This window comes from Pongo abelii, chromosome 3, assembly GCF_028885655.2.
Source record: "Pongo abelii isolate AG06213 chromosome 3, NHGRI_mPonAbe1-v2.0_pri, whole genome shotgun sequence".
In the NCBI taxonomy this organism is placed as follows: domain Eukaryota; kingdom Metazoa; phylum Chordata; class Mammalia; order Primates; family Hominidae; genus Pongo; species Pongo abelii.
In genome coordinates this window covers 119,592,907-119,618,882 of record NC_071988.2, presented here as the reverse complement: position 1 = coordinate 119,618,882, position 25,976 = coordinate 119,592,907, and the positions used below count along the sequence as shown (strand labels likewise).

The window sequence follows — 25,976 nt, the reverse complement described above, 5'->3', positions numbered from 1 at the left end:
ACCTGAAGGGACAGGACTAAGCTGCTTTTCTTTCTGCTTTCATGAGGTGGGAGAGAGTGGATGGCCAAATTCCAGATTAGTGAGAGCTATGCCTGAATTTCTTACGATTACCTGAGAAACAAACATCTCTTATTAAAGTAAATATTCCCCCAGAGACAACCAGCCTAGTATAATGTGATAAAAACATACTCCTTTTACTAATGTGACTACCCCTGGCATTATCGTGCCAAGGAGTATTTCATTGCTTTTTGGCTTATTTATGTAATAAATATCAGCTGTATATCAGTTATATCTATTGGTTCTCTGTTAGTTAGCTAAGCTGGGTGACATCATCTCCTAAAAATATTCTTTCCCAGATTTCTTTTTTGGTGGGGGAGTGGTTAGCTTTATCTGCCACAGAAGGATAAGTTGGCTATGGTCTCATACCTGTGCCTATGTGCTTATGCCAACAATGATAATTTTGTCTTATTAGCCTATCAGAATATAGCTGCATCAGGGAATGCAATCTATCTTTTTTAAAGTTTAGATAATAATATGTATGTGATTGCTGTGTATGTTGTTGTCCTGAAGATGAGTACATGTTTCAAAGATCTAGTCACTGCTTATATGTGAAAAATGCCGTTTTCTTTGTTTTGTGGCTGTAGTTGTGACTATAGAATTGGTCCTTTAATCACATACTGCCCACCTTCTTTCTCAGTGTAGACTGACTTTTATTGCTTCATACCAGTTTGATTTATCTTCTTCTGTTGGTGCCTCAAACTCAATATATCCCGAACTGAACTCATTTCTTTCTTCTCAGATCTCCTCTTCTATACACTTAATTTCTTCTTTCTGTTGGTTTGATTTATAATTTGTAGTTGGCACTTCACTTGTCAATATATCCATACGTCCCATATCAAACTCTACCATCTCTAATTCCCCAGAACACTCTTCTATATTTTATACTTTAATTATTGGCAGTGCTTTTTGTAGCATAATTGTCTATTTGTCAGGCTTACCCACTATTTGAGGGCAGAGTTTTATCTTATTCATTATTGTACCCTCACTGCCTGTCATACATGCGTGTCTCCCATACATAATAAAACATTCACTATTACAGAATGGATGACTAGTGTAGAATATCATTTGTTAATTGGTCACCCTCACTGTAAACATTAGGCACACAGCTATGAATAAATAAACAGGTAAGTTCCTTCTCTCATGGAGTGTATCATTATAAACATTTAAATTTTTTGTAGTTTTACTTGTGCTCAATATTTCTCGTATACTTTTATTGACAAAAGATTCTATATAATTAATTTTGGAAAACTTCAATGAAGATTTTATGAGTATACCAGCTTTCTTGATTCTCTTTATTGCCCAATTATTTCATATATATGTATACTCTACCATTAATAATATTAATAATACATTGAGTACATGGCTAGTGTATTTTTTTTAACTTTTATATGAATTTCAGTACTCTGCAACTAATTTTACATTTGTTTAAGGTAGATTCATTTAGGGGCCCTGCTGTGTTCTGATGCCAACTACCTCAGAAGTAGCCTGGGTTTCACTTTCTTAGTTTTCATATTTATCTCAGATTCCCTTAGTGTTCATATGAACCTAAACTTAAAACCTTTTTATTGTGAGATAGAATACTTACATAGAAAATCACATAAAATATAAATGTAGACCTTAAAAAGAAGATATTCAGTTAAAAAATAGATCTGCCATCAGTGAGTACAGGAAAACAAAAACAAAAAGCAAAAGAAAACAGAAATAGAACATTGCCAAAATTTTCTTTTCGGTCTTTTTTATTTCAATGTTTTCCTTCTCCCCTACAGTTAAACACTATCCTGATTATTATGGTAATAACTTCCTTGCTTTTCTTTATGAATTGTTAAATACTGTTGATGAAATGACCCCTTTATCATTATGAAGTATATCTTTTATCCCTGTATTCCTTGTTCTAAAGCCAGCTTTGTCTGATTTTAATATAGGCACTCCAGCTTTTTGGATTCATGGATGCATGTTATAACTTTTTCCATCCTTTTAATTTCTGTTTTTATGTCTTAAGAGAGTTTCTTATAGACAACATAAAGTTTGTTCTTACTTTTTTATTCAATCTGACAATCTCCGCCTTTTAATTGAGGTGTTTAGAACTTTTATAGTTAATTTCACTATCAATATCTTCGGGTTTTAATATGCTCTTTTGCTATTTGCTTTCCAATTATCTCATCTGTTCTTTTTCATTTTTCCCTACTTTTGTTGCAGGAATAAAGGTTTTTAAGAAATAATTCTTTTTTTATGTCCACTATTGGCTTATTTGCTATACCTCTCTTGTTTTATTTTTAAGTGGTTGCCTAGGGTTTACAATATGTATTTCTAATTTATTACAATCTACCTTCAGATAATATTGTACCACTTCATATATAGTAAATAAGCCTCAGTAAGTATGCTTCCATTTCTCCCAGCTCACCCTTTGTCCTATTGTGGTTGTACGTTTTACTTCTACATCTGCTATAATGCCTCAATAAATTGAGACTATTTTTTGCTTTAAGCAATTGCAGACAGTCCTTTACTTATGATGATTCAACTTACATTTTTTAAAAATTTTGCACAATGGTGTGAAAGTAATATGCATTCAGTAGAAACCAAACTTCCAGTACCCACACAACCATTCTATTTTTCACTTTCAGTACAGTATTCAATAAATTACATAAGATATTCAACATTTTATTATAAAATAGTCTTTATGTTAGGTAATTTTCCCCAACATTAGGCTAATGTAAGTGTTCTGAGCATGTTAAGCTAAACTAATCTATGCTATTATAGGTTACGTATATTACATGCAGTTTCAATTTACAATATTTTCAAATTACAATGATTTTATTGGGAAGTAACTCCATCACAAGTCAAGGAGCATCTGTATTTTTTAAAGGGATTAAGAATTGAGAAAAAATGTATTTTATTAATCCACAAACATTTGTTATTAATTCCATCCAGTGTATTTTTCATTTTGTAAGTTTGATTTGGGTCTTTTTTATATCTTCCCTTTATCTTGTCATCATGTTCATCTTTTTTCTACCTTGTTGAATATATAAAGAATATTTATAATAGATAGTATTCTTGTTTGCTAATTCCACCTTTTCATTTCTTGATCTGTTTCTTTTCATTGATTTTTCTCCTCTTTATGGGTCATATTTTCCTGAGTCTTGAAAGTACACTCTCTGGTAATTTGTATGATTCATTTTATATGTAGTTTGAGTGTGTATGTGTATGTATTTATATGTGTATTTGGAATGAAATCTGGTTCTTGTTCTCTGGCTATTTACCCTGAGTAAATAGAATGTTTCACTGGTGTCCTGAATTTCTCAGCTCTACCAGACAACTGTTGCCTTTTCAAAATCAACCTTGGCTTACTTTTAAGGATTTCTGGTCTTGTGGTCTTTGTAACTTATTTGAAGGTCAGTCTGCCTTCTTTCCTCCCTTTCCCTTACCTTTCCTTACCTTTCCCTCTCCTCTTCCCTTCTCTGATTTGGGATAACCAGCTAAAACCACCAGTCACTAAATTAACACCTTGAATTTTAACATCATCCATGAAGTTTTTCCTGATCATCTCAATGTGAATGAGAACTTCTCTTCTTTCTGAATTTGCGTGTGTCTTCCATTATGGCATTAGAGATGTTTTTCCTTTTTTAAAATTATTTCAATACTTTTCTTAATGCTTCAAGATATTACTTTTTTAGAGGTAAGATCTATATTTTGCTCACCTCTTTTATGTTGCAATACCTAACACAAATAAATAATTCTTGACATTGGTTGCATTTTAATACATGTGGGCCTCAAAAGAAACACATTATTTTATTTTAAATAGAGTATCTTTTATTATTAGTCCAGATTAGCAAGATTTTTTACTATATTAATTATCACCATACATTCTTACAGTAGCACACATTTTCCTTTAGTATACAAGATTTAGTGTAAAAGTTTTGAGTCTTCACTTGCATTCTTTTATTACCTGTTTGAATGTAGCTGCTGCTCTATTCTCTCCCATCTCTTCTTTGATATCCACATTGCTTAAACACTAATAATTTTTCCAATACAGATCTTGAATTTTTTAGAATCAGTTTTTCAGTAGAGTATTCAAGTTTGTATAATCTCATGATTACTTGTTCCAAAGAAATTTGTGTCTTGTATTTGTAAACCTTTGTTTAGGGTCAGCCAATCAAGAAATATTTACTGATAACAACTGTGTGCCTAGGCAAGGAGACATGACCAATTATCTGCTATAAACCCACTTTAAATTATTTCCATCTAGGGTGTCTTTACAAGTTTATATATGATGTTTTCTACAAATAATATATGCTATTTAAAAATATAAAACAGTGGTCTTCTGAGGATGAAAATGTTTTATCAGCTAAATGTAATTGCCATTTTCATTCCCACCAAAAGTGATTAGAAGATAAGAGTGCTTTATTTTCTTTAGTTTTTTTTGTTGTTGTTCAATAAGTCAAGTTCTTTAGGTTCTTATATTTAATATATTAATAAAAATTCTGATCTTATATCAGATTTTAAAAAATGTAATAACTTCTCTGACTAGACATTAGTTCTGAAAATAAAGTCTTAACAATTGAGGATACTCATGATTATATATATTTTGAGTGTTTTTTTCTGAAATCCTTGGACTCCTATCTTATCTGCTGGTCATATGATTTTATTCTTATAGGTAGTTACGCACCATTTCTTTCTTTGACTGCCAGAGAAAGTACTTTTACCATTGCCTCTAGCATTGAGAAAGCTGTTCCAGGTCCAGGACACTATAATGTTTCAGAAGCACAGGTAACTTTATAGTTACTATAATTGACTTAATAAAATCATGTTTTCTTCCCTGAATAGACCAAATGTCATTTGTTGTATTTTATTTTCTGCTCATATTGTCTTCTTTCACTTTCAATTTATATTTTATAATTTGAATAATAGAAAATAAATTTATTCAATGTTGGTTGCATGATTGGGTTGGATGTTTTTCATTATTCTATATATTCTATAAGACACAAAACATTGTTACATGCTGTATGGTCCTTGAGAATGACAGAATAGGACTCTTCAATGAATTATGGCCCATGGAAGTTGTGCAGATAGTAAAAATGCGTAGAAGAGGAATGGCATTAGAGTGAAAGAATTGGTTTTTGTGCCATGCTTTAAAGCTATAGCCATTGCCATTGTCTCATCTGTCTCCTGTTTCTGCACAGTCTCAAGAATCTGTGACCAGATTATCTTCAATGGTTCATTCATGTTTAGAAATAGTAGATATAACTCTGATATCTTCATAGTCATGAGTATCACCTTTTGCCATTTTCACATACATTTTGCATTTATATGTATTGGCTCCTAGCCGATCCCAGCAGACCTTTAACTCATCTGTTGGAGGCCCAGATAAAGTCCTTGTTGAAGTGATCGATATAGATGCAGATTGCAGTTTGATTTGTATGATCATAGAGTCTATGGTAATGACTTTTAAATTATCAAAATTTGGAAAGTTCTTCTCTTTTCACAGGATTTTACTTTTTGTTCCACTTGTTAGTGTTTTTGTAAAATAAATCATTAAAGTTATTTTTATACATCTATTCTTTAAACATAGAAATTCTGATCTTTTTAAAATAGTAATCAAGTAGTGAATTGCCTATTTAAAAATAAAATTTGACTCAGTTTTTAAAAGAAGACGTCCTTGGTATATTTCTTAAAAGCTGAGTGAAGTTTGAATAAGGTGCCTGCTAGAGATAGGCTCTGTGAACAGTGATTGTGAACAACTGGACATGTGAAAAGGGCTATTTGTAGATCAATGACTTAAAACCTTAGCTGATCAATCAAATGCCAGCTGCTGTTATCATAAATCATCTTTTTGAAATGATGGCACTGTAATTGTTTACAGAAATCTTTATGATGTAATTTTACCCAAATTAATTGGATATTAGTCAATTGATAATTTTCAGATTCTGGAGAATCCAGATAGGTAGCATGGAGAGCGCTGGAAGATTCCACTCAAATGTTTGCTCTGTAATAAACAATGTTTAAAATTAATCTGAACATAAAACCAAGCTGTTGCTAATAAGTCTTTATAATTTTTTCTGGAAATGACCAAAATGTTATTCATGAAAATAATTAACACTAAACAACCTTGAAAGGTTTGTTTTTTCCCTGCAATATGAATGCCAATTTTTTTTTTTTTTTTTTTTTTTTTTTTAGTTCATTTCAGGGGTAAAAATTTTTCTAAGGGCCTTTATTCTTGCTCTACAGCTTTAGGAATTCCCATCTCTGATTTCTGTTTTAAAACAGTTTTCTTGCACTCTCTCAAAGTGCTCTAAGTACAGCAAATTTTAGTTTTGAGTTTCAAGTTAAAACTGACAACTATAATTGCTATCTTCTCTATCCCCTTTTACTAGAACTATATCCTCAGTCAATAGTAAACTTTCTTAGCTTGCATTTTAAAAATATTTTCTGATAATGATTAACATTTATCAAGTAGAAATTAATTGTAAAGTGCTTCTTTTATATATCAGAAGGTTTTTTTTTCCCTCCATTTTAGTGTAACATAAAAGGAGGCCATAGTCTACAAAACCGGGAGAAACGTTTTAAGAAGTTTATTTCAGATAATCCAGGACCAGCAAGCTATGATCAGTCTTATCCTAGAACACAAGATATCATGAACAGAAAAGTATTAGAGACCAGAGAGCATCTTCAGTCAGTACGTTTATATTTTAAATTATACTTGTTAATGACATTTTTTTAGTTAAAATAGTAAAGGTTTAATATTTTATGTGATATGAAGTACATTTAAAAGGCCTTCCTATAAAAATTAATTTATTAGTATTTATATTTTAGTTATTTTATAAGTAAATAAACTTTAGTTTTTAACTGTATTCATATCTAACTTCATTTTTTGCTCCTAACAAATCTATAGTCACTTTCAATATCTGTGGTGAATAAAAAGTAAGGGAAATTTTACAAACTACCTGAGTGGTTTACCTATGTATAGAGGAAACTCTGTGTTAAGTACTGTTAATAATATATTTCCTTCCTGGTGGCAAGGAAGGAAAAAAATATAAATAAGTTAAAAATATGATTCCTGAAGTAAAAAAGCTTAAAATTTATGTGAGAGGTAGACAAATAGGTAGCTGCTAATTCAAGACAAAATGTGACAGTTGCTAAATGAATGATCATGTAGTGAAATGCCATAGGAATTTAAAGGTGGACTACTATATTATGTGAAGGCATAATTTATGGAAGATTTATAGAGGAGGTGGGTTTTGACATGGCATTGAAGAATAGAGTTGGAATCTGGATCCCAAACTGGAGTATTACATGAGTGAAGATACAGAAGTGGGATTTTTATGGAAGGTAGTGAGAAGGTTATTTTAACTGAAATGAAGAATTTGTGCAGAATACTAGTATGTGGTATGTTTAGAAAGGTACATTGGGTGCTATATAATTAATAATTTTTACATCAAAGGCTACCTCTTTGAAATAAATGCTATTATTGAGCAGATTTGGTCACTGTTTAGAGTGGTTCCTTCTCTTGTCATAACTTTTTCATGTAGCTCATATTACATTTTAATCAGTTTTTTGCTTAGGAAGATATACTTTAAGGCTAAGTACTTTGTTGAATAATATCAGTGCAATGACAATGAGGTTAAATTTTGTAAGTATATTTACATTGCAGATATTTCATGTGTGGGGACAAAGTAAATGTTCATTTACTTAGTGGGTTTATCAAATATTTTTTGAGTGACTATGTGGCCATACATAATGCTAGATGTTGGTAATACATAGAAAAAATTATTGCTTCCTGAGATGTATAATTTTAACAGGAAAATAACGAATGAAATTCAGTATAATACTGTTAATGAAATGCTATCTTAGAGTCATAATACAGTGTTCACTAGTAGCTCAAAGTAGAGAGTCTTTGGAGAGGGAATGGGGGAAACAAATTGGACCTGATGTTGAAGAAGGATTCACCGACTAGTTAAAAAGAATGGGAAAAAATATTTTTTCCCACTTTACGTGCAGAAAAAAACCACATGAATAAAGACACTGAAGTGTTTGGTAGTATGATATATTCCAGGAAAGAACAAAGTTCTTTGGAATGTTTGGAGTACAGGAGCGAAGGGAGAGTTGTAGGAATAGAGACTGGAGGTAGGGGCTATATTTTGGAAAGTCGTTTTTTGTTTTTTTTTTGTTTTGTTTTTTTTTTTTTGAGACGGAGTCTCGCTCTGTCTTCCAGGCTGGAGTGCAGTGGCGCGATCTCGGCTCACTGCAAGCTCCACCTCCCGGGTTCACGCCATTCTCCTGCCTCAGCTTCCTGAGTAGCTGGGACTACAGGCACTCACCACCATGCCCGGCTAACTTTTTGTATTTTTAGTAGAGACGGGGTTTCACCGTGTTTGCCAGGATGGTCTCAATCTCCCGACCTTGTGATCCACCCGCCTCGGCCTCCCAAAGTGCTGGGATTACAGACGTGAGCCACTGCGCCTGGCCTATTTTGGAAAGTTTTGACATCACACAAATTCTTTTTAAATATACGGAAAGGAGGGAAAGCCGTTCAATGGTTTCTTATTTTAATTTGGTAATTAATCCCATAGGTATTACTGAAACTACTTAATGGTTGTCTTTAATTTGATAAAAAATAAAATTCTGGCTGGGTGTGGTGGCTTACGCCTGTACTCCTAGCACTTTGGGAGGCCAGGGAGGTGGGGGCAGATCACTTGTGGCCAAGAGTTTGAGACTAGCCAGGCCAACATGGTGAAACCCTGTCTCTACTAAAAAAATACAAAAATTAGCTAGGCATGGTGGCACATGCCTGTAATCCCAGCTACTTGGGAGGCTGAGGCACGATAATTGCTTGAACCCAGGAGGCAGAGGTTGCAGTGAGCCAAGATCATGCCACTGTACTCCAGCCTGGGCAACACAGTGAGACTTTGTCCCCTGCCCTCCAAAAATTATATTATAAAAGAAAAACTACTGGGCACGGTGGCTCGTGCCTGTGATCCCAGCAGTTTGGGAGGCTGAGGTGGGTGGATCACCTGAAGTCAGGAGTTCAAGACCAGCTTGGCCAACATGGTGAAACCCCGTCTCTACTAAAAATACAAAAAAATTAGCCGGTGTGGTGGCATGTGCCTGTAATCCCAGCTACTTGGGAGACTGAGGCAGGAGAATCGCTTCAACCCAGGAAGCGGAGGTTGCAGAGAGCAGAGATCATGCCACTGCACTCCAGCCTGGGCAACAAGAGCAAAAACTGTCTCAGAAAAAAAGAAAAAGAAAATTCTGCCAGTGATAGTATGTTTATAACATAATTGTACATGGGCATGTGAACATGCAACTATAGCATTAATTTATTCATGCAGAAACTTCAGGAATAAATATATTCTTAATAATTTCAGTTTGTCAGTAACTAAGTGCTTTAAATGTCAATACTTTTATTTGATATATTTTATATTAATATTTGTAATATATATTACACCTTCATGTTTTTATTTAAATTATAAAATATTTTCCATTAAACCAAATTTTGATAAAAGGATAATCACCCTAAAACTTCTGACTCTAACATTAATTTTCTGTTAATTTTTGTATAGCTTCTTTTGGTATTAAATTATATATGTATGTGACTTTATACATATATATATAATTTCACATAACTTAGCTATATTCATAATTCACTTTTATATTTTGCTATTTCCATTTAGCATTACATCATAGACATTTTTCTGCTATATAGCTTGCATACTTAGGATATTTATACAAGACTCAGGAAATGTGGAAACAAAACTCAGGAGCTGGGAAGGAATGAAACCAGAAAGTATTACTGAAAAATACAAAGTTTGTTTTTGCATAGCAGATAGTATAATAGCATGATTGTTGATGTGAATAGGATTGCCTGTTTTTAGAATTAGTAATGATGGCTTTACTAAGCAAGATAAATAACTGACCCAAATGAGAAAGAATCCTTGCTTCTTATGATGACTTTAATAGTTATCTATTCTGTTTTATTCTAAATTTAATAGAAATACATTCTCTTGGTTTAAAGGTAAAGCAACAGACTTGAATTCACTCCTTTAAGTTACTTTCACAAAACATTTTTGGCCAGGCACAGTGGCTCATGCCTGTAATCCCAGCACTTTGGGAGGCCGAGGCTGGCAGGTCATTTGAGGTCAGGAGTTCGAGACCAGCCTGGCCAACATGGTAAAACCCTGTCTCTACTAAAAATACAAACGTTAGCCAAGCATAGTGGTGCATGCCTGTAGTCCCAGCTACTTGGGAGGCTGAGGTCGAGGGGAGAATCACGTGAACCCAGGAGACAGAGGTTGCAGTGAGCCAAGATTGTACCACGGCACTCCAGCCTAGGTGACAGAGTGAGACCCTATCTCAAAAAAACAATAACAAAACAAACATTTTTGTTTTATATCATGAAACTCATTAAATCAATATTTAATAGTTGCCTGTTAGTAACTTTTAATATTTGGTTCTTCATTCCCCTTCCTCTTGCTTTGGAATAAATAATATAAAATGTTTTCCTTGTAGAAAATTTCAAGATCACCTACACTTACCAGAAGTGTTGATATTCCTTCAATTCCTTCTTGTGGAAAGTCATATGGTTATCATATTAATGATGATGGCAGTATTATAAAATGTTTTCCACCTGCTAGTGACAGTACACTTGGTCCAGCGTACTACAAACCTCAATTTGTAAGTATAATGTATTTCATATTGACAATTGGAAAATTGTTTATGATTTACATATGGGTTTCTTTTTTTCCTGGCTTATATCTCCAAGAAAAAAATGATTACACATTTTAGTTAATGTAACACTAATTGTGGTAACAAATAGAACCCCAAATTTTAGTGGTTTAATACAGTAGAATTATTTTTCCTCATTCACATGGACATTCTTGTTAAGTGACTTCCCTTCATGCTGAGATTCAGGGACACAGGATTATTCCAGTTGTGCTTCTGTCATCCTCTAGGGCCTTGTTGTTATGTGTATCAAGCTGGCAGAAGAGGATGGGGAATTATGCTTGGAAGTTTTTGTAGGCCAGGCTTGGAGCTATAGCCAGTCGCATGGCCATACTTAACTGCCAGGGAGAATGGGAAATATAGTCTGTGTATCTCAGAAGAAGAAGGAATGGGTGTAAATTGTTAGGAGTCTCTGCCACAGTGTATAATCATAAATAATACATAGATATTATTTTTCTGAATTTGAAAAGAAAAAGTAACATTTTATTTTTAAAAGAATTTGAATCTGAGAATGTAAACATCATTTATTCCAGAAATGATTATTAAAAAAATAAGGAGCTTCTCTCTGACTGAAATATCAGTTACAATATAGCTAATTCATTTCATCCAGAGTTTAAATTTCAAACCTGACCAGAGTTGTCAAGATTTCATTGAGACAGTTGAAATGTATGTGTTATCCATGAATACAGACAATGAATATAGATGGTATGTCTGATTTTGCTCAATTATAAGACAGAAATACATAGTACTTCGAACCTATGGTATTTTTATACTTTAATGAGATGTAGAAGAAGTAATTCTAGTGAGGAAAATTCTAAAACTAAGCATATATTTAAGGAAAGGCTGAAGAGACACCTTGGGCAAAGAAAAGGCATTCTCAGTATTTATCTTGATCTTTATTCCCAGTATTCTATAGTTATTTGTTGGTATATGACTCCATCTTTGGGCTTAGACATAAGCACCTTCAAAAACCATTTGGTTTATGGCAGTAGCTACACTGGGAAGTTTTTGGGGTTTTAGATCCTTTGAACCATTAACATCTTTTTTCTTAAAACATTTTAATTGTAACATATTTCAAACACATAGATACTGTGAAAATAGTAATGGATACCTATGTACCCATCACACAGATAAAACACAGGTTAAAATTTCATCACATTGGAATGAGCTTTATTTTAAAAGAAATATGTTATTACGGTGTTTGCCCCATTCTCCTGTCTTCATTCCTCTCCCTTTGCCACAATAAACATTAAACCTTCATTACATATTCATATATGAATAATAATATATATTGTTTTATGATTTTAAAAATTTAAATAACTATTATCTGGTGTATATGTTGCTTGGTTTTTTGCTTACTGTTATATTTTCCAGATTTAACCATATGAGTATATTAGATCTAATTCATTCATTGTTCCCAGTTAGATAAGTTTCTTTTTAAAAAATAATTTAATATTTTGAAATAGTTTCAGACTTATAGAAAAACTTACAATAATAATAATCCTATCCTTCACTCAGATCCTGCAGGTGTTAACATTTTATCACATTTGTTGTATCATTTTTTCTCCCCATATATTTATATTATTATTATTATTAAATCATCTGAGTACATTTTGGACATGATGCCTCTTTACCCCTAAGTAGTTCAGTGTAAGTGTTCTAATAACAAGACGTTAAACACTAGCCGAAGATGGCCAATTAGAAGCAGCTGTGGTCTGTGGCGCTCACTGAGAAGAATGAAAATGGCAAGTGAATTCACCTTCAACTAAGGTATCCAGGTTCTCTCATTGGGACTGACTAGGCGGTTGGTGCAACCCACAGAGAGTGAGGAAAAGCAGAGTGGGGTGATGATGGCCCACCGAGGAGCTGCATGGGGCAAGGGGAGCTCCCTTCCCTAGCCAAAGGAGGCAGTGAGTGATTGTGTTACCCTGTCCAGGAAACTACACTTTTCCCATGGATCTTTGCAACTCATGGACCAGGAGATCCCCTCATGAGCCCACACCACCAGGGCCTTGGATCCCCAAGCACAGAGCTGTGCAGGCTGATGGGGGCCACTCAGGTTGGCAGCCACTCAGGCATGTGGCCACTTGGGCAGGCAGTGAGATGCAGGAGTTGTTTTTCATACTCTGGCCCAGGGAATTCTGGTGAGGCAGGAGATCATCCACTCCTGTAGGAAGGGGGCTGAAGCCAGGGAGCCAAGCAGCATCATTCAGTGGGCCCCACTCCCATGGAACCTCAATAGCTAAGACCCACTGGCTTGGAATCTCTGCTGCCTAGCAGCAGCAGGCTGGAGACTGCCTAAGATGACTGAGTTCCCCAGGGGAGGGGTGGCTGCCATCTCTGCAGCTCCAGTTGGCTGTTTTCTTCTGCCAGTGCCAGAGAGACTGAGTGGTCTGTACTGGGAGGAATTCCCCACACCATGGCACAGTGGGTGTGGCAGACTGTAGCCAGACTGCTTCACGTGGGACCCTGATCCATCCCTCATCACTGGACAGGGCCTCCCCATGGGAATTTCAGCAACTCCAGCCAGGGGTTTATGGACAGGACTCTGATCTCCCTGGGACAGAGGCCCTGGTGGGAAGGGAAGCCACAATCTCTGCAGTACACTGTATTTAGTCTTTCCTGCCAGCTGGCCCTGGAGAGTCTGGACAGTCTAGACAAGGGGGATTCATCCCAGTTCAGCACACCTGCTCTGCCAAGGAGCGGCCAGACTGCTTCTTTAAGCAGGTCCCTGATCTTGTTCCTCCTGTCTGGGTGAGACCTTCCAATAGGGGTTGCCAGACACCTCATACAGGAGTGTTCCAGCTGGCATCAGGTTGGTGCCCCTCTGGGACAGAGCTTCTAGAGGAAAGAGCAGGCTGTCATCTTTGCTGTTTTGCAGCCCCCACTGGTGATGCCTCCAGGTGGGGGAGGGACCTAGGCAAATAGGGTGTGGACCCCCAGAAAACTGCAGCAGCCCTACAGAGGAGGGCCCTGATGTTAAGAGAAAAACAGCAACAACAACAACATCAACAAAAAAGACCCCACAAAAAACCCCATCCAAAGGTCCAGCAGCCTCAAAGATCAAAAGAAGATAAGCCCACAAAGATGAGAAAGAATCAATGCAAAAATGCTGAAAACTCAAAAAGCCATCATACCTTTTCTCCTCCAAATGATTGCAATACCTCTTCAGCAAGTGCACAGAACTGGGCTGAGACTGAGATGGATGAATTGATAGAAGTAGGCTTCAGAAGGTGGGCAATAACGAACTTCACTGAGCGAAAGGAGCATGTTCTAATGCAATGTAAAGAAACTACGAACCATGATAAAACTACAGGAGCTGCTAACCAGAATAACAAGTTTAAAGAGAAACATAAGTGGCCTGATGGAGCTGAAAAACACAACATGAAAACTTCACAGTGCAATCACAAGTGTCAATAGCCAAATAAACCAAGCAGAGAAAAGAATCTCAGAGTTGAAGAGTATCTTGTTGCAATAAGACAGGCAGACATGATTAGAGAAAAAGAAATGGAAAGGAATGAACAAAACCTCTGAAAAATGTGGGATTCTGTAAAAAGACTGAACCTATGACTGACTGGCATACCTGAAAGAGATGGGGAGAATGGAACCAAGTTGGAAAACATACCTCAGGATATCATCCTAGAGAACTTCCCCAAACTAGCAAGGCAGGCTGACGTTCAAATTCAGGAAATCCAGAGAACCCCAGTAAGAGACTCCATGAGATCAACCCAAAGACACATAATCATCAGATTATCCAAGGTCAAAATGAAAGAAAACATGTTAAGGGCAGTCAGAGAGAAAGGCCAAGTCACCTACAAAGGGAAGCCCATCAGAGAAAGAGTGGACCTCTCAGCAGAAACCCTACAAGCTAGAAGAGATTGGGGGCCAATATTCAACATTCTGAAAGAAAAGAATTTCCAACCCAGAATTTCATATTTGGCCAAACTAAGCTTCATAAGTGAAGGAGAAATAAAATCCTTTACAGACAATCAAATGCTGAGGGAATTTGTCACCACCAGGCCTGCCTTATCAGAGCTCCTGAAGGAAGCACTAAATATGGAAAGAAAAAACTGTTACCAGCCACTACACAAACACACTGAAGTTCACAGGCCAATGACACTGTGAAGCAACTACATAAAGGAGTCTGCAAAATGACTGGCTAGCATCATGATGACAGGATCAAATTTATACATAACAATATTAACCTTAAATGTAAATGGACTAAATGCCCCAATAAAAGACACAGAATAGCAGGCAACATAAACAGTCAAGATCCATCGGTGTGCTGTATTCAAGAGACCTATCTCAGGCAGACATACACAGGCTCAAAATAAAGGGATGGAGGAACATTTACCAGGCTAATGGAAAACAGAAAAAGCGGGGTTGTAATCCTAGTTTCTGACAAAACAGACTTTAAACCAACAAAGATCAAAAAAGACAAGGGCATTATATAATGGCAAAGGGTTAAAATCAACAAGAAGAGCTAAGTATTCTAAACATATATGGACCCAATATGGGAAAACCCAGATTCATAAAGCAAGTTCTTAGAGACCTACAAAGAGACTTAGATTCCCACACAATAATAGTGGGAGACTTTGACATCTCACTAGCAATATTAGATCATCAAGACAGAACATTAACAAAGGTATTCAGTACCTGAAGTGAGCTCTAAATCACCTGGACCTGATGGATATCTACAGAACTCTCTACCCCCAAACAACAGAATATACATTCTTCTCGGCACTACATGGCACTTTATCTAAAATTGATCACATAATTGGAAGCAGAACACTCCTGAGCAAATGAAAAGAACTGAAATAATAATGAACAGTCTCTCAGACAACAGCGTAATCAAAATAGAACTAAAGATTTAAAAAGTCACTCAAAACCACACAACTATATGGAAATCGAACAACCTGCTTCTGAATGACTCCTGGGTAAATAATGAAATTAAGGCATAAATCAAGAAGTTCTTTGAAACTAAAGAGAACAAGGAGACAATGTACCAGAATCTCTGAGATGCAGCTAAAGCAGTGTTAAGAGCGAATTTATAGAAATAAATGCCCACATTAAAAAGCTAGAAAGATCTCAAATCTACACTCTAACATTACAACTAAAAGAACAAGAGAATCAAGAGCAAACAAACCCTAAAGCTAGCAGAAGACAAGAAATATTATCAGAATGGTACTGAAGGAGATAGAGACATGAAAAACCCTTCAAAAAATCAATGAACCCAGAAGCTATTTTTTGAAATTAATAAAATAGATAGACTGATAACTAGACTAACAAAGAAGAAAAAAGAATCAAATAGACACAATCAGAAATGATAAAGGAGATATCACCACTGACCCCACAGAAATACAAACAACCATCAGAGGATACTATAAACACCTCTGTGCAAATGAACTACAAAAATCTAGAAGAAATGGATAAATTCCTGGATGCATACACCCTCCCAAGACTGAACCAGGAAGAAGTTGAATTGCTGAATAGTCCAATAATGAGTTCTGAAATTGAAGCAGAAATAACGAGTTCTGAAATCGAGGCCTACCAACCAAAAAAAGCCCAGGACCAGACAGATTTACAGCTAAATTCTAGAGGTACAAAGAGGAGCTGATACTACTTCTTCTGAAACTATTCCAAAAAAATGAAAAGGAGGGACTCCTCCTTAACTCATTTTCTGAGGCCAGCATCATCCTGATACCAAAACCTGGCAGAGATATAACAAAAAAAGAAAACTGTAGGCCAATATCCCTGATGAACATTGATGCAAAAAATCCTCAAAAAATACTGGCAAGCCAAATCCAGCAGCACATCAAAAAGCTTATCCACCATGGTCAAGTTGCAAGGTTGGTTCAACATATGCAAATTAATAAATGTAATTCATCATGTAAACAGAACTAAATACAAAAATCACATGATTATCTTGATAGATGCAGAAAAGGCCTTTGATAAAATTCAACATCCTTTCATGTTAAAAACTCTCAATAAACTACATATTGAAGGAACATACCTCAAAATAATAAGAGCCATATATGACAAACCCACAGCCGATATACTAAATGGGCAAAACCTGGAAGCATTCCTTTTGAAAACTGGCACAAGACAATGATGCCCTCTCTCACCACGGCTATTCAACATAGTATTGGAAGTTGTTTGGCCAGGGAAATCAGGCAAGAGAGAGACATAAAGTGTATTCAAATAAGAAGAGAGGAAGTCAAATTATCTTTGTTTGCAGGTGACGTGATTCTACATCTAGAAAGCCCCATTGTCTCAGCCCAAAAGCTTTTTCAGCCCAAAAGCTTCTTAAGCTGATAAGCAACTTTAGCAAAATCTCAGGATGCAAAATCAACGTGCAAAAATCACGGGCATTTGGTTGAGTGTGGTGGCTCATGCTTGTAGTCCCAGCACTTTGGGAGGCTGATGCGGGTGGATCACGAGGTCAAGAGATCGAGCCCATCCTGGCCAACATGGTGAAACCCTGTCTCTACTAAAAATACAAAAATTAGCTTGGCATGGTGATGCGTGCCTGTAGTCCCAGCTACTTGGGAGGCTGAGGCAGCAGAATTGCTTGAACCCTGGAGGTGGAAGTTGCAGTGAGCTGAGATCATGCCACTGCACTCCAGCCTAGTGACAGAGTCACAGAGTGAGACTGTCACAAAAAAAGAAAAAAAAAAAAATCAAGGCATTCCTATACACCAACAAGAGACAAGCAGAGAGCTAAATCATAAATGAACTCCCTTTCACAATTGCTACCAAAATAATAAAATACCTAGGAATACAGCTAACAGGAAGTGAAGGACCTCTTCAAGTAGAACTACAAACCACTGCTCAAGCAAGCCAGAACAGACACAAAAAAATGAAAAAACATTGCATGTTCATGGATAGGAAGAATCCATATCATGAAAAAGGCCATATTGCCTAAAGTAATTTATAGATTCAATGCTATTTTCTTTAAACTACCATTGACATTCTTCACAGAATTAGTAAAAGCTATTTTAAAATTCATATGGAACCAAAAAAGAGTCTGTATAGCCAAGACAATTCTAAGCAAAAAGAACAAAACTAGAGGCATCACACTAGCTGACTTCAACCTATATTACAAGGCTACATTAACCAAAACAGCTTGGTCCTGGTAGAAAAACAGAAATGTAGACCAATGGAACAGAATATAGAACTCAGAAATAACATTGCATATCTGATCTTCAACAAACCTGACAAAAAACAAGCAATGGGGAAAGGATTCCCTATTTAATAAATTGTGCTGGGAGAACTGGCTAGCCATATGCAGAGAACTGAAACTGGACCCCTTCTTTATGCCTTATACAAAAATTAGCTCAAGATATGGATTAAAGAAATGTAAAATCCAAAACTATAAAAATCCTAGAAGAAAATGTGAGCAATACCATTGAGAACGTAGGCACAGGCAAAAATTTCATGACAGAAATGCTAAAAGCAATTGACACAGAAGCAAAAATTGACAACTGGGATCTAATTAAAGAGCTGCTGCACAGCAAAAGAAACTATCATTAGCACAAACAGACAACCTACAGAATGGGAGAAAATTTTTGCAATCTATCCATTTGACAAAGGTCTAATATCCAAAGTCTATAGGGAACTTAACCAAATTTACAATAAAAAACAACCCCAGTAAAAAGGGGGCAAAGGACATGAACAGACACTCCTCAAAAGAAGATATTTGTGTAGCCAACAAGCATATGCAGAAAAGCTCATCACTGATCATTAGAGGAAAACAAACCAAAACCACAATGAGATACCATCTCACACCAGTCAGAATGGCGATTATTAAAAAGTCAGGAAACAACAGATGCTGGCAAGGTTGCAGAGAAATAGGAATGCCTTTACACTGTTGGTGGAAATGTAAATTAGGTCAATCATTGTGGAAGACAGTGTGGTGATTCCTCAGAGATCTAGAAGCAGAAATACCACTTGCCCCAGCAATCTTATTACTGGGTATATACCCAAAGGAATATAAATCACTCTATTATAAAGATACATGTGGCCGGGCGTGGTGGCTCATGCCTGTAATCCCTGCACTTTGGAAGGCCGAGGCAGGTGGATCATGAAGTCAGGAGTTCAAGACCAGCCTGACCAATATGGTGAAACCCCGTCTCTACTAAAAATAAGCCAGGTGTGGTACCATGCACCTGTAGTTCCAGTTACTTGGGAGGCTGAGGCAGAAGAATCGCTTGAATCCGGGAGGTAGAGGTTGCAGTGAGCCAAGATTGCGCCACTGTACTCCAGCCTGGGTGACAGAGCAAGACTCCATTTCAAACAAAAACAAAAACAAAAAAACATGCATGAATATGTTCATTCCAGCACTATTCACAATAGTAAAGCCATGGAATCAACCCAACTGCCATCAGTGATAGACTGGATAAAGAAAATGTGACACATATGCACCATGGAATACTATACAGCCATAAAAAGGATTGACCATAAAAAGGAACAATGTCATGTCCTTTGCAGGGACATGGATGGAGCTGGAAGGCATTATCCTCAGCAAATAACACAGGAACAGAAGTCCAAACACCACATGTTCTTATAAGTGGGAGCTAAATGATGAGAGCACATGGGCACAAGGAGGGGAACAACACACACTGGGGCCTGTTGGGGGTAGGTTTGGGGGATGGAGAGCATCAGAAAAAAATAGCTAATGCATGTGGGGCTTAATATGCAGCAAACCACCATGGCACATGTTTACCTATGTAACAAACCTGCACATTCTGCTGATATACCCTGAAACTTTGAAAAAAAAAAAGACATTCTTTTTTATAACCACAATGCGGTTATCAAAATCAGGGCATTTCATTCATTATTATGAAAAATATTGCTAATTACCTCAATTGTATCTTTTATAGAAAAAAAGATTTTTGATCCAGAGTTCAATCTGATATTACGTGTTGCATTTAGTTGCATGTCTCTTTAGAATCCCTTAATTTGGAACAGTTCTTCGGTACTTGTCTTCTTTAATCTTTACTTTTTTTTTGAAGAGTACAGGTTATTTATTTTGTAGAATATGCTTCAGTTATGGGTTTGTATATATTATGAATATCTGAAGGTTTGTTTAATATTTTGGTTCTTAAAATATATTTAAGAACCTATAGAAGTGATAGGTTCTTAATACATCATGTTAAGAGTAACAAGGTATTTGTCTCATAAATGATTATGTTAACTTGAGGTGGTGACTTCTAGTTTTAACTCAAGTAAAGTAAATATTTTTTGAGGATTACTTTAAGACTAAATAGATATTTCATTCCTCATCAAACTCTTACCTATTTCTCATCAAACTCTCACTTAATAGTTTTAACATCTATTGATGATTCCTGAACCAGTTTTACCATGATGCTTATCAAATGGTGATTTTCTAACTCTATTTTTTAACCTTTATTTGTTGGCATTTTACTATAAAGAAGAGCTTTATTTTGTCCCCATTTATATATTTATATCAGTATGGATTTATGAATTCCTATTTTACTCAAAGTGCTATAATTTATTTCTTTATTGTTTATTTTGAGGCATTGGTGATTCCAGATTTGACCCTTGGGAGCCTTTTAAGCCACTTCTTGTGTCCTTTTGACATGTTCATATCATTCTTTGAAAATTTTCTTACTTTCTGGCATAAAAAGATATTCCATGTTCATTTTATTCATTTGCTTGCCTGAGCCTTGCAATCAGCCACTTCTTTAAGGAGCCCTACTTCCATAGCAGCAGAATGTATTTCAAAATAAGATCTGTATACTAGGTACATGCATTGTTACTGGGTGTTATGGCTTCTAGGTCATCTCAATGGACAGAGTAAGAAATCTATACTTCTTATTTGTCTGTTAAAACCTGTGAGTTTATACATATACCTCCAATTTCAGTCTAACACTACAGGTTTATTCTAGACTTTCTCTTTCCATATTTGACTCACTGCTTCCACAGTAAGAAACCTAGCTCCCATTATCCTCAATTATGTACCTATTTGCTTAATCCCATAGTACATTGAATGTAGTTTTAGAATTGGTAAACTATCACTGCAAAAAAAAGAGTTGAGAATCTACAAGCTCTTACCTTCGGGTGACCTTGAGGCTCTACACAAGCAGGAAGTGATGGCTAAACACAGATTTGTAAATTGACTGCTTGAGCATTAAAATTATGCCCCAACACATGTACGGAGGGCCTTGGCAAAGGTTGGAGATTTATTGGTTCAAGGCACTTAAGAAAATTTTTGTCCAAACATTACCTGACCACTCAGCTAATTAGGCTGAGATTTCATTGTACAAAGAATACAGAGTTTAGAGAATTAGTCTAGGAAAATCACTAAACAAACTCTCAGGGTAGGAATTCTGATCTTCATAGTTGTCACATTATATCATACAAAATATCTGGTTTCAGCAAAGAATTATGAGACATGCAAATAATAAAAAACAATGGCCCACATACAGAAAAAGAAATTGTTCTTGAGGAAGCCAAGGCATTAGACTTCTTAGATAAAATTTTTAAATTAGCTATTCTAAATATGTTCAAAGAAATAAAGCAAACTATGTCTAAAGAACTAAATGGAAATATAAGAATAGTGCCTTACCAATAGAGAGCATCAATAAAGAGATAGAAATTATAAAAACAAACCGAGTAGAAATCTGGAATTGAAAATTACAATAATGGAAATGAAAAACTTTCTAGAGGAGCCCAAAAGAAAATTTGAATTGGCTGAAGAAAGAATCAGTTAACTTGAAGACATGTCAATTGATGTTATGCAGTCTGATGAACAGAAAGAAAATAGGATGAAGGAAAGTAATCAGAGCCTCAGAGATCTAGGGGACACTATCGAGTATACCAACATACACATAATGGGAATCCCAGAAGGGGAGGAGAAAGAGAAAGGAGAAAAGAGAATATTTGAAGAAATCATGGCTGAAAACATCCCAAATCTGATGAAAAAACATTACAGAAAGAAGAAGCTCAACAAACTCTAAGTAAGATTAATGCAAAGAGATGCACACCTAGACACATCACAGTCAAGCTGTTGAAAGCCAAAGACAAAAAGAAAATCTTGAGGGCAGCAAGAAAAAAGTGACATACCATATAGAAGGAATCCTCCAAAAGGTTAATAGAAATCATGAGGTCAGAGGGAGGGGGATGACTTATTCAAAGTGTTGAAAAAACAGACTGCCGATCAAGAATTCTAGAATCAGCAAAGCTATTCCTTGAAAATAAAGGAGAAATTAAGACATTTTCAGGTAAATGGAAGCTGACAGAATTTGTTGCTGGCACACCCCCTAAAAGAAATACCAAATGGAGTCTTCAGGCTGAAATGAAATGTTATCAGACAATAACTCAAATTCACACAAAGAATTAAAGAACAATGATAAAGGTAAATATATAAGCCAGTATTATTTAATTTGTGATTTGTAAGTTTTTAGAAAAATTCCTATTGATTATGGAACAAACTAGAAATAATACATTTTGTGTTTAAATACAGTAGTAGGCAGATATTTTAAGACTAATGGATTGTTTCATGCTATAAAACTTATGAAGAACCAGATTAATTCTGGTAACATGGAAAGTAAGGATAATATAAGTTACATATTTCCTGTTCTAACCATAAGAATTCCCATTTCTTTCTGGCCATGGGAGTTTTTGTCTCAAGAATATTTCATTCTCTCTCTCTCTGACATACCTGGTCTTCCAGGCCTTGACTGTCCCATCATTCTATTAATAACAATGTGACAATTAATCTTCATTAAGATATTTAAGTATCTTAAATATTTGAGTAAAATATGCTTATCTGAACAATAGGTTCAATTCTGTAAAAACTCCAGTGAAATGGTCTTATGATTTGATATTAGGATATTCTTCCCAAGGTGAAGGACAAGTTATGCAAAGAAGTGTAATGGAGCTAGACTTCCTGGTTATGTGTCCTGACTCTACCACTTAATAGTTATTTGTCCTTGGCCAAGTTACTTAATCTTTGTGCTCAGTTTCCTTACCTAAAATATCCTGGGAAAAATAACTATGGTCTAATATATTGGAATAAGTATTCTTCACAATTAGTCATAGATTCTTGGCTTTAGCTTAATAATTCCCTGATCACTCTTAACTTACATCTCAAAATGTAATTCTTGCTTTAAGCTATTTTTTTTTGTTTCAGAATAATGTATCATCTATTAGAAGGCCACAATAATGCCTCCAAGCTTCCCTGCATGTATAAAATCCTTTCCCCACATGAATAAGCATTACTTTGATGTATAAAACTTGATCACTTCCTGGCTAAATTATTATTTATAGAAATAAGGAAGAAGAAGAAATTTATTTGATGACCTAATTTATTTGATGGCCTAATTTAGTAATTATTGAATCAATACAACTTGTATTTATTGGAATAAAAATCTAGATGTAATTTAAAAACATGTTATATAAAAACATAGTTTTCTATATCAGTTAAAGACATAGTTCATAATATTCAAGAAGATTCAGCAAAGTTCAATACAAACTGAATTGTGATATTTTTTGAAATCCTCATCTTGTATTTGAGAGAACTAGAGATAGCGTGGCAAAGCTCAGTAGCTGAAGGCTTTATTTTCTTCTGTTTCTCCTGCAGAAAAACACCGGTTCTTCACAAACTACTGCCAAGTTGATACTGTAATAATGTTAATTCAAATCTTATCCAAATTTTCGATAATTCTGTGTAACTCTTTGCTTGCTTTTTGAAATAATATTTAATACTATATGTGGGTTTAGTTTCCAGAGGTGCATATTGATAGAAAATTAAGAAAATAATCCAATAGATGGATAATTATTGTGATTCTTTCTTAACTGGTGAATCACATCTGCTGAAGCTGTCTAATAAAGCTTAAATACAGAATTAAGAGTTGTGTAAGACTCTAAGTGACAAATGATAAACTTTAGCTAAATTTAATTTGTAAAGAGAAATTCTACAAGAAAGTTATTTTATGTAACATTTTGAATGATAAAATTTAGCTTCTTTCTTCTTTTAGAAGAGTCCAGGTAACTATTAGAAATCTATTTTTCAGAGGTGGATATCACAAGCAAAGTTTGTGATTGGAATGATGATACTGACATATTTGCTAATGATAACATGCTAGGAACTACCTGTGTGCTACCACACTGGAAAACAGTTCATTAGTGTTTGAATTTATGCACTTTGGGCCTTTTAATTCTTCACAAATTCTATTTCCATATTTAATTATGGAAAGACATGGGGGAAAGTTGCATAGCCCCATCTTCATTTATTTAATTGTCAGTGAGAGTGGCAGTTAGTAATTCTTCTTCAAATCATAGTATAGCATTTACTTAAAATAATTCAGTTCCATGCTGAGTTTGCTTCAATTAAGTCATATTTTATTTGCTAATGATTTTCAAAATTGACAGTGACCTTGAAGTTGGTATTGCCAACACTTCTTGACATAGAAGAAACTGTAATTTAGAGATAAGAGTGCATCAATTTATCCTTTGTTTTCTGTCTGTAGTTTTAAAAGGCTTTTAAATTTCTGATTGAACATCTACCTGAGTACTGCAGAGGTTAATTAGTTAAGTACTTGTCAATTCACGTGGTTTAAATGAATTGGATGTTATTGTAGACACACACACACACACACACACACACACACACACAAATGGATATTATTGTAGGGTCTTAAATTGTGTGTGTGTGCACATGTACACATAAATAATCTTTCCTCCTACTGGATTACCATTAGAATTGTGAAACAATTGAATCATAAAATCTCAATAATGTAAATTCACTTAAAGAAAGCTTCTTCGATAGAATCCTGCTCAAGGTCTTGAATCGTTGCATTAAAAGAGTTAATACAAAACCTTAACATGATTTTAGGCTATAAAAATGTGATGTAAAAGATGACATCAAAATGCTGTATTTTAAAATATTGATTTTTTGACAAATGCTATAGTAAATTAATATATTAGATATGTTCTTGTATAAAATATATACAATGTCTAAAATATCTAGCATGACTTTATTATATTAGAATGTAGTTTCACATTTTGTACTTCACTGTCATGGTCATAATATAGTAGAAAAAAATATGCACAGTTATGATGTTCTGCTTTATTTCTGAGTTAAAAATTAACATAAATTGGAAATTTCATTCTTTCTGCCATCAAAACTGCCTATGTACTTTAAAATCCATGGTTGTATTAGGTAATTGCATTTGAAAGGTGGTCTGGAGCACTTACTTTAGCAAGAGAAAGTGTTGTTCGGCTAGGTTCTCTCTCTTCCTGAAGTTCTGTTTAGCACAGCAGTCTTTGGAATTGCCACTGACCCTATAAGAAGAAGAGTGTTTTCAGCTACTCTAGTGGATGCTAGGGTTTCTCTCAGTGCTCTTTTACTGGCATGTACTGCTGTGCTGGACATGTCAGACTCTGCCACTTTTGTATGTCATTCTGCTAAGTTTTATAGCATTTGTCTCTGCCCCCCTACACCCACCAAACCCAATGCCGTTGGATGGTCTGACTCCCTTATTTCCTTTTGTGTTATACTTAGGAATTGCAAAGTAGTGTATTTATACCCTATGTGTTACAGAGATTTGTGGGATAGCTCTTTCAGTTTTTATTCATAGCTTTGTTCCTTCAAGGGCATGACAAGGGGCTGGGCTTTGGATTGTGTATCAAATTAGAATCCCTACTTGCAATAATAATAATAATGCTGTTAAGAATAATAATATATTACTTTGAGATAGTGCTTTATAAGACTATCACTCATCACTCAGTGTTAAAGCTGAATGTCCATAGTGAAGAAGGGCAAATGCCTTTCTGCTGTTTGTGTTACAATAGAAGGGATTTGCAGATCAATAATTCAAGCCCACTGAGACCATGTACAGTGCTGGAAATATTCCTAGAGGAAATAAGGATTAATCCTTTTTATTTCTATAACACATTTTCTCGGGCTTCATTGGGTTGGAGTTACTAAAGAGAGTTGCAATAATGTTAATAACTTAAATATCATTTTTTTTTGTCTGTAACTATCAATGTAGAGGACATATAGCCTTTTACAAAGTTACTCTACCCACGTATTTCTAGACATCCCCGGGGCTGTCTCAGTTATGCTCCCGAATAAGTCTGTTTCCATTGAGTACAGCTGCTGTTCCACAAGGCACTTCAGCCTCTTGCCATATGGTGCTCTCTGCTGGGCGTTTCCACCAATGTTCTCTTTC

The 25,976-nt window shown here is 35.3% G+C and overlaps 1 protein-coding gene across 9 annotated transcripts in view; it reads left to right on the top strand.

Moving 5' to 3' along the window:
* The window catches only part of STPG2 (sperm tail PG-rich repeat containing 2), a 706,287-nt gene that overhangs the window by 4,346 nt on the left and 675,965 nt on the right, over window positions 1-25,976 (top strand). For 5 of the 9 annotated variants that reach the window (XM_054554207.2, XM_054554205.1, XM_054554203.2 and 2 more), the window contains exons 2-4: window positions 4,712-4,824; window positions 6,572-6,730; window positions 10,564-10,728. In XM_054554207.2, coding sequence (XP_054410182.1) covers window positions 4,712-4,824; window positions 6,572-6,730; window positions 10,564-10,728 — 437 coding nt within the window. The remainder of the gene's footprint in view (window positions 1-4,711; window positions 4,825-6,571; window positions 6,731-10,563; window positions 10,729-25,976) is intronic. The other 4 variants (XM_063723541.1, XM_063723540.1, XM_054554206.1 and 1 more) reach the window with 1 other exon arrangement.